Source organism: Lytechinus pictus, chromosome 8 (genome assembly GCF_037042905.1).
Source record: "Lytechinus pictus isolate F3 Inbred chromosome 8, Lp3.0, whole genome shotgun sequence".
Lineage (NCBI taxonomy): Eukaryota > Metazoa > Echinodermata > Echinoidea > Temnopleuroida > Toxopneustidae > Lytechinus > Lytechinus pictus.
In genome coordinates this window covers 1,947,615-1,965,666 of record NC_087252.1, presented here as the reverse complement: position 1 = coordinate 1,965,666, position 18,052 = coordinate 1,947,615, and the positions used below count along the sequence as shown (strand labels likewise).

Here is an 18,052-nt window from a genome sequence, read left to right as displayed (position 1 = left end):
TTGCATAGTTGTATGAAGGATTGCGGTGGGGTTGACGGTACATCGTGTACACGGACTACAAAAAGTGGATAGAGGTAGAAGTGAAATGGAGTTACAGAGCAGGAACAGGAGAGAAACTGCGACATTCCGGGGAAGTTGGCGGGCGGCCTTTACGTAAAAGTATATATTTTTAGCATCTATCTACCTTTTTTCTGATATACAGTGCGTATCGAAAAAAAGTTTACACTTAGAAAAAATCCTGTAAAATTATACATTTGTAATATCCTGAAGATTTTTCGAAATTTTAACATTGGTACAGGTCCATTTAAGCAAATGACGATATAAATGTCGAAAAATATTTCCGCTTGAGTGAGCACCACTTACTTTTGAAAAGTTAGTGAAAAATCATTTGCGCAGAACTTTGAGATAGTTATGCGAATAAAAGTAGACCCTAATCATGAAGAACACGTGGATTTTAGCTAGTAAAATTTATTTGAAGATATCTTTTACCTTTTTAAACTTGTTTCCTTGCCCAAAACACTTCAGAGAGTGCATTGCGCCCCATTCACTACCCCACACACCGAGGCCATCGTGACGATATTTGCCTTACACTGAACTGTGATTTACATGAAATGGCTTAGGCTTGATTTTTATTTTGTTAATCATTTTCAAGCTTGGGAAAAGTGTGGAGAAACAAGTATTACATTAAAAATGAAATGTAAACCCACTTTAAATGATAAAAACATAGTGAAAAATGCTGGATATGTCGGCAATTAACTTTTGTTCAGATTCAGTTATGTCCTCAGATCCAGCTGGCACAAAAAGGGTAAGGGTTGTGCTTAGTTACTAAGTGTTGAAAGTTTAATTTGGGTGGCAAAATTGTTACAAAATGCTTGAATGTATGATTTGTTTTATGTCAATTGACTAAAAGTGCAAGGGAAATGTATGAGAAATGTTTCGCAGGGTAAGTTTGATTTCGTCCTTTCCCCTTCCCCGTGAAAACGAGCATTTCTGCGCAAACAGATTTCTGGGAGCTTTACAAAAATGGACAGTGCTTACTCAAGTGTAACATTCTGTCATAACTTCTACTTTAATTGGATAGATGAGACCCAAACCCAAGAATATATGTGAAAAAATTACCCACATGTTGTATATTTTTTTAATTCCCAGGGCTTTTTCAAAGTGTAAACTTTTTTTTGATACGCACTGTATAGAGTTTCTGCCTTTTATAGATGTACGGACAAATTCGACGATCATGGTTTCCGAAAGAATGCTCGAGCATATTTTTTGGCACATTGGAGAACCAGTGAAAATCAATACCTTTCTCTCGGAGATCATTCATTATCCCCATCCAAAGGACCTTGAGGACACTGGAAAGATATCGGAGCTGATACCAAAATCATTGGAAGAATTGAAGAAGTGGGCCAGTACACGTTTTGATGAAAACCCAGTTTCAATACTGAGTTTAGCTCTCGAGAGAGCAGAATGCACGCCAGTCGACAGAACTTTCTTTTGTGGTGAGTTTGACCTTTTCCCCGGAAAATGATCTTCCTTAACCCTATCTCCATGATCTAGGCCGGGGTATATTGGGATATTATGTAGCCCGGATGGGGGCTTGAAGCCCCCCCCCCCCAAAAAAAAAAAAAAAAAAAAAAAAAAAAAAATCGGTCGTCGATCGCGCGGTCACGCCGAAAATTGGCATGCAGGTTGTGTGTGACATACATGTAATGTACAAAAATGAATAGTAATTTATTTCATGCAAATTGCTATTAGTGATTATGTTAATTTATGCAAAGTCATACTTTTTCTTCCGTAAATAAAGTTCCAAATGTTTTAACTGTTGGTATAAACTACTCTGTGTCGTTCTTAGCGAATTCATGAAGAAAAAAATTGCGACGTAGATCAATTTCGTATGTATTATATGGATCTTTTGCAATTTTTTAATGTATTTGTTTGTTTTTGTAACTTTTGTTTTTCTTTATTTTCATTGAGCTTTGTCGAGGACTTATTAGAGATCATAAACAGCATAATTAAATCCATTTAGACCAGCAAAACTAAATATAGTCATACATTAATGATTTTTGGTTGAAAACTGAATTTGCTTTGACTTTGTACACGAAATCACATTTTTGAGCAATTTTTGGTCTAACATGCACTAACAGAATTGTGCATAATTACGGAGCCGCGTACCTGGGCGTCGTTTAGTTAGTTTTAAAAAAGATGCACAAGACCTAAAACGAAAAAGGCAGCGAGCGGCGCGGTCAAAGAACATTGTGCGGCGAAAATATTGCGCGATACTACCCCCCCCCCCTCCCTGCCTTGATAGGGTTAAGTCATTTCAATTCATTTTAATTCATTTATGTAAGATGTACGACAGTTCCTGATCGTTCATGTTTACTTCTGTTCTGACTTTATTTCGACACCGTTAATTCTGTAATTTAACAGACCGGGCTTTTAATTTGTATTTTAATCGCATGTATTTGTATCTCTAGTACCTGATCAACCCATATCAAATGAGGAGTTACAATACTTTACCTCGAAGCTGACTCGCAGACATTGTCACATTTTGGCAAGTGCTCTTGAACTGACCAATGAGAAGATCGCCACCATCAGCGATGAAAACAATGAACACGTATTTGATACTCAGTCGATGATCGGCGATTGGCTGAGGCATGAGGAAACTGAACAAGAGAGGAGTGAAGATGATTTAACCAAAGAAAAGGAAAGTTTGGAAAATAGCCATCATATTATCAGAAGATGTGAACTAGATCACGCAGCAATTAGTATCGGACGCTCTGATCTAAAAGGTATGTTACATTGAAGATTCAGGTTTCAAGAACTTGGTTTGATAATTGACACACGTCAGCTGATCAGCTACACTCATACTACTTAAATTATATCAAATACAGTAAAAACAAATGTACTTATGCAATAATGTACTGATACAATTTTTGTGCTTCTTTATTCTGTAGGTTATTTGGTCGGATATAGCAGTTACTTAATACCGGAGCGCGAGGAAGAAATTAAACAGGCATGTGATACAGAACGTGCTGAAGGTATGTATACCCTTTTGTACGAAATTCATTTGTTTATCTGCAGTTGTCGAAAAGATGATTCAGATGATTTACATGAGCATTTGACATTTTCATCCTTGTAATATTATTTCAAAATCTATCATTCGCAATTATATCGAAAGCACAATCTACAACTCACAATACAATCTATTAGTTTTGTCCAACTCCTTACATTCGCCTTTGTTATACATGTATTATGTAAAGCTTATGAATAATTTTTTTTTTCATTTGGTCTTTCTTAGTATTGCATTCCATACTAATTCTTTACAGATGCCCTTCCTGCTGACAGTATTAGTGATGGTGAAATACAAAGTATCACAAAGTATCTTGATCAAAAAGAAATGATAACATTATTCGGTGATCTTAAAGGACAAGACTGTTTCTCTGCAATCAAAACTTGGATGGAGAAGGAACGAGCTGAAGATCGACAGGCAAACTGCAGAGAAAGGCTTCGAGTAAAGTTAAAACTAATTGGAAAGGAAGGTAAGGCAAAGACAAGGTAAATGTAACATCATACTGGCTGGGAATAAGAAAAACGATCGAGGTCTTTCCACAAAGTCTCACGCAAAGATTAACGTTCAGGTCCACCCGGCAGGTGCGTAGCCAGGGGGTGGTGGGGGCGGTCGCCCCACCCCCCCCCCCGAACGCCCCCAAAAAGAAAAAAATAAGGGGAAAAGGGAGAAAAAGAAAAAGCGAAGGGAGAAAAGAGAAGAAGGGCATAGCTTAATTGGTTTTTTCTTTCTTTTTGTCAAACATGTCAAAAGAATAAAAACCTAAATTAGATGTTTATTTCTCTCTTCATACAAAATATCAGAATTGCCTTTCCCCTTTGTTTCCCACACCTTTATCCTACTCCGTTTTTTCCCTTCCCCGGCCATGGGAATCGCATTCTTGCCAGAAATTATAAAGTTGACATGGATAGTATGAATAGCATTTTGTTAATTGCACTGACACAAAATTTCGGCTCTTCTGTTCAGAGCGGGTAAACTTTTATACCGTCACCCCCCCCCCCCCCCGAGTCCCCAAATGCTATTTTTCCGTTTTTCAGCAAGCAATTTGTTGGCTAAGCTTCTGCTTAAAGGGGAAAGCATTATATTCGTGCCGTGCTATGAGATATGCAAAAGTAGGTACGATGAAACTTTATTCTATATCGCTGCACATCCATCTCCGATCCTGTTTTGGTTTTGCACCATCGATTTAAAATTTTGAATATCACTGAAGTTTCTTAATCATACAAAAGGAAGTGCTTAATATTGAGCAAAATTACACATTTTTTTCTTCCAAAATAAGGCAAAGGAGTATCCGTGCTTCGCGTGCATGGGAAAGGAAAATTCCCTCTTCTAGCTTTCATCATCCCTTTCACATTTTGCGCTTTATTTTTCTTCGTATTATCAAAGAAATAACAAAATTAGAGCAGGTAAAAGTTTCAGAGAAAGGAACTTGCCATTCGCGGGAAGAGATCCCTGCATGTATCAGCTTTCTACAGTATGTTTTGCAAGTAAAAGAAATTTAATGTGGCTAGAGTTTTTACAATCAAATCTGATGTGACTAAGGTAGGTATTTTATATTACTTTTGTTCTCAATTTTTAATAAAACGTATTGGCTTTCGCGCTTCCTGCGGTAAGAGGAACTATTTTGAATTCCTAAATCTTTTCCCATTTTGTAGGCGCTCATATTTTCTTTTGAAAACAGGTTTTGCTTTTAATCACAGCAAGTCAATTGAATTCGTGCTAATAAGGGTATTAGGGACGCAAGAGGCGTCTTATTTTGATTAAAATTTGATGAGATATCTAAAACTTCGCGCTCCGCAAAGGGAGGGGGAAACTCCCCCTCCCTGCCCCCTCCCCCTAGGGAGCGCGCTCTGTAAGTGTTGGCAGGTTACGCGTGCACATACTGCCCCCTCCAAAATTAAATCCTGGCTACGCGATTGCCACCCGGAATGTTGATTTGATTCAATAGATGAAAATCAAACAAGAACAACGCTAAAAATTTATCAAATAAGATACAAAATAAGAAAGTCAATAAAAAAGTTTTACTTATATTTCACAAAAGATTTTTATGAACAACTCAGTGAAATGCAAATTAGAGAGTCGATTATGTGCCTCACCATTAATGTTGTTTTAATTTAATTGAACTGCGGTCCCCTTGAGCCTCTAGAAACAACCGTGCCTATCATAGCAGTCCATATATATGTGTACCATTACATAGCGATAAGGACCAATTTGACTGAACCATTAAATGTTAAAACATTGGCATTTCCACAAGCTCAGGGAGGGATAAATTTTATTTCACTTGACGATGAGGAGAATGTTTCATAATTCATTTAAAAGAATACAAAAGCAGTGGCGGATCCAGGGGGGTGCGCAGGGGGCGCCCCCCCCCCCCTAATATTTGAGCGGCGCCTTCAGAAAGAAAAGGCGCTGCTTGAAAAAATAAAAATAAAGGAAAGAAAAGAAAAGGCGCCGCTTAAAAAAAATATACACTGATATAATATTAGCAACAGTAAGGAAAGACTATCCCCCAGCGAAGCACAATCATATCATCTTCCTTATCTTTTTTTTAACTACCCTTTTCCCAACAACTTCGCCTGTTAAAAATAATCAGCAGTGCGCTGCCTGCATATAACTTGCGCCAATCAAGAATAATCAGCGCCACCTTAATCTAAATCGGCGTCAGACAAGAAAAATCAGCGCCATTTGGTTATAAATCGGCGCCAGTCGAGAAAAATCGGCACTGCCAGAGTCTTAACCGGCGCCGAGCAAGGATAATCTGCGCCACCTAAATCTAAATCGGCGCCGGACAAGAATAATCAGCACCACCTGGTTAAAAATCGGCGCCAGTCAAGAATAATCGGCGCCTCCTGGTTCTAAATCGGCGCCAGTCAATTATGAATTGCCGCTGCCTGAATCTTACGTGACGTCGGCAAAAATAATCAGCACTACTTGTTCTAAATCGGTGCCGGTCAAGAATAATCAGCGTCCCCTGGTTCCAATAAATAGGCGCCGGTAAAATAATGAAGAAGGGCCTATTGCCAACCAAATCTAGATCGGCGCCGGTCAAGAATGATCAGCGGCACCTGGTTATACATTTTATTGTTGAATGGTCATAACAAAGCTTATCGCATGCCCTTACAGAGTGGACTGGGGCGGGGCAGTTGCCCACAGAATGACAGATGTCATGAAATCTTTAATTTATTTAAAAAATCCCAGAATCATACAAAAGCGTAGAGCAAATCCTTTAATTTTGATCTTATTTTCCAATGCTTTAATAAAAAGAAGGTCAGTCACTTTTCTTCTTTACACATTCCACATTGTGCGACCTCTATGGCCTTTAGTTTAAGACAGCTACTATAGTGTTTTATGAAGATGATTCGATATTTTAGCCCAAAATTTTGCTAAAACCCGTTGCTAGTACCGGGAGTGTATAATTACGCAACCAGTCGTATATTGAGATTGAGCTACACAACTCGTTCTTTATTTAAAATCGTGCTTAAATTATCCGCTTCTCAGATTGGAATATAAAATTTTTCAGCTCGCGCTTCGCGCTCGCATCATTTCTGTAGCAAAACTCCATACTTTTTATGATTAAATAGGTGAATAGAATGTCCCGTTTTCAGTTCTAAACGTCAAAAGAACTCCCGCTTCGATTTGCAATAATCTTTTGCTGGATATAATCTTGTTCTTTATTACAAACGTCCATTAAACTGTCATTTTTTTTCAGATCGAAATATCAAAATTTTATGCACGCGCTTCGCGCTCGCATCTATTGTTTTTTGTAGATACCCATCTTAATCATTGGTACCAAAAATACATAGAATATCAAGCTTTCTGGTCAGAATATAAAGAAATTTCAGCTCGCCCTCGGCACTCGCATTATCTGTGTAGTGAGATATGTATCCTCCTCATGGTTTACTACGAACAGTCCTAAACAGGCACCTTTTTCCTGTTTTCAGGTCAGTATATTAAAAAATTTCAGCTCGCGCTTCGCGCTCGCATTAATTTGTTGGTGAGATATGTGTTTCTATCTCATGAGTCATATAAATATATATATATATATGTGTGTGTGTGTGTGTGTGTGAGTTTGTTTTGTGTGATATCGAGCGCCTTTGGAAAGTTGATTCATGATTTTGCCTCCCAAATCTTAAAAAAAGGATCGACGCCCCTGTGTATATATATATATACATTAGTATAAAAAAACTTGTATCTCTATTAATATACAAAAGTATTGGCCTCATCGCAATAAAAGGGTTAATACACGAGATTTTGAAATCGCACATAACATGCATAATTTGTGTTACTTTTTGCTTGTTTCTTTCTTTAATAAGTTTTTCAATCTCTCTCTATATATGTTTTAGATTATATGTTTAAATTGATGTATATTTTCTGTTATAATGAAATATGTTTAAGTGGACTTCAGGGAATGGTCGTACGCAGCAAGGGGGAAGGGGGGCACATTCGCGATCTGCTGTTGTGAAAAACTATTTTTTTTCCTTAACATTTCATGAAAACTATGAAAAATATGCAAATGTGAGATGTGCACCAAATTGTCGAGTCTTGCCCCCCCCCCCCCCCCGGAAATATTATCTGCGTGTGGTCATGCAAAATGGTATGACTGGAAATCCTACATTTTGAAAAGAGCATTTGATAGGGTCAGATTTTACCCCTTTTTCAACATTTTCTTTTGGCGCCGGTGAAGTGCAAAAATATGTGCGCCGCTCGGCAGTGCGCCCCCCCCCCTTTCGCCAAAAGCTGGATCCGCCTATGAAAAGAAATAGTGAGTGAGTGATGTGATCAGTTCCCTCATTTGCATACCTATCAGGGTGTGTATATAACTGAAATTACGTGAAACAATTCTTATTTCAAAATAAATTTCTTGACATTTTCAATATTATACGTGTTAGATTTTTATATTTGTATTCAAATCAACTTTTTTTAGGTGAACTAGTCCCTTAAGGTGGTACAAATAAATATGAATTTTATAATTGTTAAATGGGTCAATGTTTTGTTTTTTATATATTATTGTTCATAATATTTTATTGAACGTGTCCATAATTTCATTGGGGTTTTATTTGTTTTGTTAGTTTTTTTTTTTCGTTTATGCCCTGCAGCCCTCGTTCCATTGGAAAACAAGGGAGATTTATATCTCATGGAGCTCGTCGATATAGCCTTTCGTCTCTTGATGACAGATGTGTATCCACTGGCCAGGGCCCTCGGCATATCCGAAGACAAACTAAGATCATACAAACGACTTTATTTGACTCCTATCATGTCCAGAGGAACAGTAGGAGTCTTGATAAACAAAAAGACGGGCAGAAAACTGTGTAATATTCTAAAACCAGGCTTCCCAGAAATTAGTCATCTGCTGAAGTACGGTAATCAATTTTGTCATTTTTATTTTGTAACCGTGCACATTTTCTTTGATGAAACGATGAATAGTACATAATTATAATTTGCAGCTACAGTTTAGAACATAATTAGAAACCTTATCCTTGTCTATTTCATGGACCTAAACTAAACTGGCCAGCAAAAGAAAGTACCCACTTCTTTCAAAGGCTGCACACAAAAATTCCCCCCATAGAAATAAACAATTTTGTACACAGGTATGGTGCAATATCCATTAGTAATCACATACCCAACAGGAAATTATTATCTTTATTACAAAGAAATAAAATGACATGTACAGCATCTTGGTCACTGAATCAAAAGTCACAAAATGTAACAGACAGTACGCTACCCGCATTGGGTAAAATACCGCCCCAAATTGGTTGGACACATAATTACCGTCGTGCTGGTTAAAATTTTACCCAATATTTTTATAGTATTTTCATAGTGTATAAAACGTGTGTGGCTGTGTGATATTAATTTTATTTTCCGTGTTTTTCCATTCTATATAGCATATGAATTATCATACGCTGATCTGTGTGACGTCAGCTTTGGAGAAGGTTCCAAAGAGGCGAACCGCAACGAAATTCTTCAGAATCTTGGAATAAACAGAGAAGTAACAGACCTCATGGACATGCTGAGGTATTGGAGGTCTTTGGTGAAATGCCCAATATACAATTGGAGGACAGCACTGGCTGAGGCAGTCTATCCAGTTCTAGGGAAAGAAAAGGCGCTTGGAATTATTACAGGTGATATGTCCTTTTGTTAGACCAAAACATACCAGCATTACAGGAGAAAATTATCCAGATTTGAAAAAGCAGGACATTTATCAGCCAATCCGGACTACCAAACAACGCTAGTATTTATGATAATCACAATGCATTTCTTTAAATTCAGTCGAAATATTTTGAATCGAATTAGACAAAAAAAAAGGAGAGGGGAATTGTAATATGGAATCTATATTTATATATCATCTTCAGGTAACTTTCATCGCAGTGGAAAGCAGGCTGGAAACGTCATGAAATATCTTGTAGATACTATCATGTCTCGACAAGCCCTAATCATGGCCAACATTTTAGGGGTTAGGAACATCTATTCGGACGACAAACTGACTTACGTGCATGTCTTCAAGGTCTTTATAGAATCCGTGAAAAGCCAAATCCAGAATAAGGAGCAACGTCAACAATTGTGCAAACGCCTCCATGATAAAGGATTCGGGACCTTTTCAGCTGAACTGACCAAACTACTAGAAAATGGTATATGGATTATGCATTCATGATCGTGAAAAAAATATTTTATTTACAGTTAAGAAACAATAAGCTAATAAATAATTCAAGATGAAATTTAAAATTAAATAAAATGTTTTGCTTACAGATTGACTGTGTGTTGGGTTTTTTTTAAGTAAGCATGTGTAGCGCCTAATATAGGATTTACAATACTTTTAATGGCAGATTATAATGTGTTATTAATTTTGGAACACGCTTTTTTGCGATAAATGTTTTGATGATGATATAAAAATTAGTGGTGTCATTTCACGACGTCACTTTAGTAGCAGTAAGTATAATTTGCCAGATCGGGCCAATGATTTTGAACACGATTTATTTCTTGCGGATTTTGTAGTGCAGTTGACAGTTCACTGTGTTTAATTAGTTTACCCTTTGCGCTCCCTCGCTTATCAGAGCAACTTGGAAAGATGACGCACATGGGAATTATTTTGCTCATCGATATGGCTAAGTGATGTTATCACTAGATTATAAATTGGATAAATTCTTCTTAATGTTCATCACCCAGAACATCTCGACTCTGAAAACAAGGTCATTCTCGAGGATATGCAAGAGGCAACTAGGAAGGATGTTGCATCTAGGATATCTCGGATCCTAGAAGTTCGTGTCGAACTCTTCGAAGGAATATCTTACCTGAAGCAAGTCCTTGACCAGTGGGTTTACACACTTAGAAGTCAACCATTTAATCTGCAGAAACGCATTCTCCTCAGTGATCGAATTCTGAAAGAAGGTTTCGTTGATTTCTCACTTGAAGTCATGATAGGTACCGTCTTGACAAGGTGAGCTAAATACAATCATGACAGTGGTGCTCAAATGTTAGAGTAACCCTACCAGAAAAATGATCATATTTCAAGTGTTCAAGTTCTGCCAAGTTTTAGACATTTTTTATTGTGAAGTCGGGTGATAAAGTATTAAATTCAATCTAGTTTGTTTCTTTCGGCTCGCCAAACAATGTAGCGTTGTTATCAACATTCAACTCTCCGCATGGAGTGAATTTTGTAGTGGGGTTCACTACCTTTTGACATGGACCTGGGAAGCGGGGGTGCTTGGGTGCTAAAGCACCCCCATAAATTTTCGTGGGGGTGCTGCGTGTATTGTTTTCCATGGGCAGCACCCCCACAAAATAGGTTCCCCCTGTATTTTAAGTTTTGTTATAATGTACATAATTATCACATCCGACAATTACAAATCATTTACTACTGCCTTTAACATTCCAATAACATAAACTCGATCAAGCTCCGATACAGACGTGGTCGCGCGCGATACGTGATAACCATACACACTACTCGATAGCAGGGAGGGACATGGGTGTGGTTGGATTTGAAACTTCCAGGTTTTATGTCGAATCAAGTGTGCCCGACCGCCCGTGTTTCGTATTAACAATTACAAGTCAGACAATAGAAATAAAATTTCAGAGTCTTTTTCACCCTGCTCCATGGCCCTGGGGTGCTGGCGGTGAATCACCCCCAAAATTCGAGGGTGCTGCGAGTTTTTTCATAGACAGCACCTCCTGGAAATCTGGTAGGTATGATAAATGACAGAATTGTAATGAAAATTAACGACGTTTTGTAGAAACCTCCCCCCCCCCCCCTCCCCCACTTCGGTATTTTCCGACACAGTACTTGAAATAGTGTTTAAATAACAAATAGTTAAGTTATTTAATTAAAATTTAGGAATACTTTTTGAAAAGGGTGATATGCATGTCGTCAGGAATATTTAATAGGTGGGTTGATGATGTCACATCCCCACTATTCTTTTTCGTTTTCTTATGTTATTACATGGAATAAAAAATTATTTCATTTTTTTCATACCAGTGTGAATGATATGCCTCCCTTATAATGAAGTGAGTTGCAGCAAAGAATATCTTATGGACTAAATCAGTTGTCAATTCACCTTTTTTTTTTCTTTGAGGGATTATATTGAATAAACCTAATTTTATATAATAAAATACAAAAGAACAAATGGGGATATGACATCATCAGCTTGCTCATTGAATATTAATGAAGACATGCCTAACACTGTTACACCGGAATAATGCTAATCTTTAAAATGCAATAACTTTGATATTCCTTGTCTGATTTTGATCAAATCTTTATTTTTTTGTTTGTCTGCTTTTTCTTTATCTGTTCAAACAATATTAAACTCAGTATGAATTACTCCTTTAAACGTACTTAGATTATAGTTTCAGATCAGAATATCAAACAATTTCTGCTCGCGCTTCGCTCTCGTATTATTAATATAGGAAGATATCCAATTACCCATCATTTTCTTGATTTACAAAATATGAATAGAATGTTATGTTTTTAGGTTTGAAATCTCAAATTTTGTTTCCGCTCGCGCTTTGCGCTCGCATCAATTGTATAGTTTTATACTTACATGTACGTATCCTGTTCATGATTAGAAAAGTGCTTAAGATGTCCCGTTTTTAGGTCTGATATCTCATTTTTATTTCCGCTCGCGCTTCGCGCTTGCATCAATTGTATAGTTATATACCTATTCTCTTCATGATTTGAAAAGTGCTTAGAATGTCTTGTTTTTTTGTCTGAAATCTCAATTTTGTTTCCGCTCGCGCTTTGCACTCGCATCAATTGTATAGTTTTATACTTACATGTACATATCCTGTTCGTGATTAGAAAAGTGCTTAAGATGTCCCGTTTTTAGGTCTGATATCTCATTTTATTTCCGCTCGCGCTTCGCGCTTGCATCAATTGTATAGTTATATACCTATTCTCTTCATGATTAGAAAAGTGCTTAGAATGTCTTGTTTTTTTGTCTGAAATCTCAATTTTGTTTTCGCTCGCGCTTCGCGCTCGCATCAATTGTATAGTTGTATACTTATCCTGTTTATGATTTTAAAAAGTACTTAGAATGTCCAATATTTAGGTCGGAATGTCATTTTTTTTGCTCGCGCTCGCATTATTTGATTCTTGATATATGTATCGTCTTCATGGGTAACTGTAAACAGTCCTTATAACACGTCCCTTTCGATCAGGCCAGAGCGTATATAAAAAATATCTGCTCGCGCTCGCATTTATCATTTGTTACACGTATACGCGTCTTGTTCAGGACCACAAAAATTGCTCAAAATGTTCAATTTTCAGGACAAAATACATGAAATTTCGAGAAAAAAAAATAGCTCGCGCTTCGCGCTCGAATTATCTAATTATATATCTATGTTCTTTTATAAGAATAAAGCTAAGAAGTGACTGTCATATATTTATATATATATATATGTGTGTGTGTGTGTGTGTGTGTGAGGGTGTGTGAGGGTGAGTGTATGTGTGTGTGTGTGTATATAAAAGAACAATGGAAAACTCAATTGTGTCCGCCCCCCCCCCCACCTTTGAGGAGAGATCTTAGCGCCCCCACTGAACAAATCGTTCCCAGGGCCCTGCCTTTTGAGCGCAACTGTATGCTTCAATTAGATTGTTTTTACCACTGTTCTGAATTTGAATCTAGATGTGTTACCATTACTTTATACCTCTGTATTTTCTATATTTGCTTTACAAGACTTAAGATAGTGTTGCATAAGTAAAATCTACCTCCGGGTAGAAAAAAAAATAATAATGATGATAATGACAACAATAATGATTATATGCAGCATTTATACAGCGCTTGATACAATGTTTCTATAAAGCGCTACATAGGGGAAGGCGGGGTAAGTTGTGACACTTTTTGCATTTTGCATGTTAGAATTGATATGACTAATAATATTGTAGAAATAAGTACCTTGCCTATAAATTTGATTCTTGCGAAATATTTGTCAGCTATAAATAACTTTCTACCCCCACACTCGGAAATTCATTGTGACCTTTGAAAAAACCGATGTCAAATGGCTCAACTTGCCCCATCTGTGGGGTGGGTTGTACCACCTTGTAAGGTAAGTTGAGCCACAAAAACTATGTACAAAATGTATGCGGGAAGAACCAGCATGTCAATTTTTTATTTCAAGTCTTTTCACTTGCCTATTCTCTATAAATACTAACATCCTCTAAAAGTAAAAGAACTGTCATGTGAATTTGCACCTTTCTGCCTGCATATCATTAGCTTTTCAAGGTTTGTTTCTTTTTTTATTATACCATATTATTACCATACGAATTACCATGGCTCAACTTGCCCCATGTTGGCTGGCTCAAAGTACCCCAGTCCGAACTTTAAATAATGCGATATTTTCACATCCACACATTTCTTATGCATCCATCACGTAAAAGACAATGCCAAGAATGAAGATCAATACCTGGACTAACAATATTGTTCTTATTTCTTTATCATATTTAAAGACGTATGTGGGTAAAAAGCACTGATCTATTTTGCACCCTTTTTTACTTTTTTGGCTGAAATTTGTATTTTTCCCTCTAAAAAGTACTTTTTGTTTCCAAGTCGAAAACAATGTGGTGGGGTAAAGGGTTATGTAATGGGTCATCGATACATGACACCACCACAAGGTCTGACTCACATTATTGGCCTGGGGGTGGTGGCTCAACTTGCCCCTATGCTCAACTTACCCCCGCCTTCCCCTACTATATTGCACGTGCTAACATGGCTAACCTGATTAGGTGCTCGAGCATTCAACGAATTCCTTCCTACCAGTTAACAATTTACTACACCTAGCTGGGGAACGCCTTGCCAAAGGTTGCGAGTGACTGTGCATGGGATTCGAACCCCGAACATTGTAGTTCACAGTCCGGACACTTATCCACTGAGCCACAACCCCTCTATTAAACGTGATATGTCCTCAGCAATGACACACCGTCAGTCAGTTTGGAGAGAGTCTCGTTCAGAATGCAACTGTAGCATGGTAGTATGATGACATGCACCAAACACAATCCGGAAACTGCCACACGATTTTAATGGAAACTTAAATAAAGTTATATGGTCATAATTAATTTACGAGATAGATAATTATGAGTTAACAGTTTTTTCTTACTTAAATTTGCTTGCAGGTCTTGAAACAAGGAATAACACAGAACCTTCGCGACCTTCACCTCCTGATGGCATTCAAGACTCTTCAAAATCCGAAGAATTAATGCAACCTCATAAGACGGATAGGTCAAAGAGCGATGGTATTTATGGTTTAATTTGTACAATTAGTCAATGTGTAGATAATACAGTGCGTATCAAAAACAAGTTTACACTTAGAAAAAATCCTGTAAAATTATACATTTGTAATATCCTAAAGATTTTTCCACATTTTTACATTGGTATAGATCCATTTAAGCAAATGACGAAATAACTGTCGAAAAATATTTCTGCTTGAGTGAGCACCACTTAGTTTTTGAAAAGTTAGTGAAAAATTATTTGCGCAGAACTTTGAAATAGTTATGCGAAAAAAGTAGACCTTAATCATGAAGAACAATTGGAATTTAGCTAGTAAAATTGATTTGAAGATATCTTTTACCTTTTTTTATTTGTTTCCTTGCCCAAAACACTTCCGAAGAGTACATTGCGCCCCATCCCACACCCCCACAAACCGAGGCCATCGTGACGACATTTGCTTTACACTGAGCTGTGATTTACATGAAATGGCTTATGCTTGATTTTCATTCTGTTAATCATTGTCAAGCTCGGGAAAAAAGTGGAGAAACAAGTATCAATTAAAAATGAAATGTAAATCCACTTTAAATGATAACAACTTTGACGTACGTACTAGTTGTTACAGAGTCATGGCTCACAGGAGATTGCAGGGATGACATTGTTATAGCTGACTTAAAGTCAACGCTTCCCAATTATGAAATCCTACATTGTCCTCGAAAGACCGCTAGAGGAGGAGGCATATGTGTCATCCATCGATCATCTGCCACCACATCCGTTAAGGAAATACACAAGTTTTCATCTTTCGAGCTCCTGGACCTTAGCATCCGTTTCTCACCGTCGTCAGTTCTGCATCTGTATGCAGTTTATCGACCGCCACCTTCTTCTTCGAACAAACTGACTTGCGGAATGTTCACATCTGAATTCTTCACTCTCTTGGAGTCTGCAGCTATCGATGATAATTGTCCCCTAATAGTTGGGGACTTCAACATTCATGTTGATAACACTAGTGCAAGCTACGTAAGGACCTTCCTCGGTTCTCTGGACTCACTTGGATTTCAGCAGCATGTTCAGGAGCCAACTCACCGTGCTGGACATACATAGACTTAATCATTTCAAGGAGAGTTGATGACATAGTCTCTGGTATCCATCTTCTGTCCAACCTGCCTTCTGATCATTCTGCTGTCATTGCAAGAATTAAGACTGAAAGTTCTGGGAATCCGAGGAAGCGGATCACGTACAGGAAGTTACAGAGTGTTGATATCTGCTCCTTCAGACAAGACATTTTGAATTCATTAGTCATGTCTTTGTTATCGTCTTGTCCTACAGCATCTGTAAACATGTATAATATGAAATTGTTGGATCTCCTCAATAAGCATGCTCCTGTTGAAAGTAAGATCAGCACAATCAAGCCCAAAGCTCCATGGCATAGTGAAGAAATCAAGGAAGCGAAGAGGTGCAGACGTCGTGCTGAGCGACTGATGCTGAAATCTGGACTTTGTATTCATAAACAGCTGTACAAGCAGGAATGTGACTCTTACTACAGTAAACTCTTTGAGGCTAAGTCAAGCTACTTCAAAGGTGAGATCGCAGGATCAGATTCAAAGCAGCTGTTCCAGATCGTGAAGAAATTTTCTTCACCTCTGCAGTCCACCACATTTCCTTATCATGACTCTGATGAGGACCTTGCCAACAGATTTGGGGAGTTCTTCGAGAATATGGTCGCGTCTATCAATTCTTCATTCAACGTCCCTTTTTCTGATGATCTATTACTGCCTTCTCAGACTGGGATTTCACATGACTCCAACCTCTCAGAATTTGACCTTGTTTCTGAAATGCAGGTTAAGCGTGTCATCAAGTCACTTCCTTCGAAATCTTGTAGCTTGGATCCCCTCCCAACTTGGCTAGTGAAGGCATGCCTCGACGAACTCCTGCCTGTTATAACTCTCATCATGAACCTTTCCTTATCATCTGGTGTTGTTCCTGAGTCTTATAAAACAGCCTGTGTTTTGCCACTTTTGAAAAGACCCAGCCTGGAAACTAATGATTTCAAGAACTACAGACCTATTGCTAATTTGCCATTTCTTAGAAAAGGGGCTGTTTCCACCAAATCAGTCAGCTTATCGCCATTTTCATTCTACTGAAACGGCCCTGATAAAGGTTCATAATTATCTTCTGCTTGCTGTGGATAAAGGACAAGAGGCTGTTCTCATCCTTTTGGATTACTCAGCTGCGTTTGACACGCTGGACCATGGTGTTCTTCTTCAACGTTTGGAACATGATTACGGCTTCAGCGGAACTGTTCTTCTTTGGTTGGAATCCTAACTTGCCGGACGAAGCCATAAGGTTGTCGTGAATGGTTCATTTTCTAAACCCTTTTCTCTGCCCTATGGTGTCCCGCAAGGCTCCGTTATCGGACCTCTCTTGTATATCCTGTATACTGGTCCTTTAGGAAGGATTATCAACTCTCATATGGGTATCCAGTTTACTACCTATGCTGATGATACTCAGATATATCTCACCATGAAGCCAGCTGATCGAGGAGTTGCTGTTCAAAGACTGTCTGCCTGCATTGCTGATATCAAGCGTTGGTCATCCGACAACAAGGTTCAGCTCAATGAACTAAAAACTGAGATGTTGCATGTTTTCTCTAGGTTTAGGAGCTCAGGTCATTTACCTTGTTTAGATTTTCTCGCTGGAAATATCAGTGGTTCAGATACTGTAAGGGACCTTGGAGTTATTGTTGATAACAACTCGACCCTTAACCAGCATATCAGAAATGTTTGTCGTTGTGCATCATGGGGTATTTGTAAGATAGGGAAGTTAAGAAAGTATCTTGATAAATCATCTACTGAACGTATAGTACATGCCTTTGTATCATCCCATTTAGATTATTGTAATGCTTTACTTGCTGGTTTACCTCAATCTAGTATAGCCCCCCTTCAAAGAATTCAAAATACCGCAGCTAGATTGGTAACCCTCACAAAGAAATTTGAACATATCACCCCTATTCTCTACTCCCTCCATTGGCTTCAGGTTCATAATAGAATTATTTTCAAGCTCCTTCTCCTTGTCTATAAAATCATCCATGGTCTCGCCCCATCCTACCTTCAAAATCTTATCTCTCTCTGTCCCTTATCCTCTGCAACTCAACGTCTCCGATCTTCTTCTACTGCTCACCTTCGACTATCTCTAGGACCCGCACTTTTACCCGTTATGGCGATCGTGCTTTTTCTGCTCTTGCCCCTAAACTCTGGAACAATCTCCCCATCTCCATCCGTAATGCATCCACTGTCGAATCTTT

General features: G+C 38.1%; 1 protein-coding gene across 1 annotated transcript in view; it reads left to right on the top strand.

Moving 5' to 3' along the window:
* The window catches only part of LOC135154969 (uncharacterized), a 28,680-nt gene extending 11,788 nt beyond the window's left edge, over positions 1-16,892 (top strand). Inside the window, exons 7-16 of the mRNA XM_064103221.1 lie at positions 1,212-1,496; positions 2,472-2,786; positions 2,952-3,035; positions 3,324-3,536; positions 8,161-8,424; positions 8,947-9,183; positions 9,415-9,690; positions 10,226-10,480; positions 14,661-14,780; positions 16,078-16,892. Coding sequence (XP_063959291.1) covers positions 1,212-1,496; positions 2,472-2,786; positions 2,952-3,035; positions 3,324-3,536; positions 8,161-8,424; positions 8,947-9,183; positions 9,415-9,690; positions 10,226-10,480; positions 14,661-14,780; positions 16,078-16,892 — 2,864 coding nt within the window. The remainder of the gene's footprint in view (positions 1-1,211; positions 1,497-2,471; positions 2,787-2,951; positions 3,036-3,323; positions 3,537-8,160; positions 8,425-8,946; positions 9,184-9,414; positions 9,691-10,225; positions 10,481-14,660; positions 14,781-16,077) is intronic.
* Positions 16,893-18,052: the final 1,160 nt, after the last annotated feature.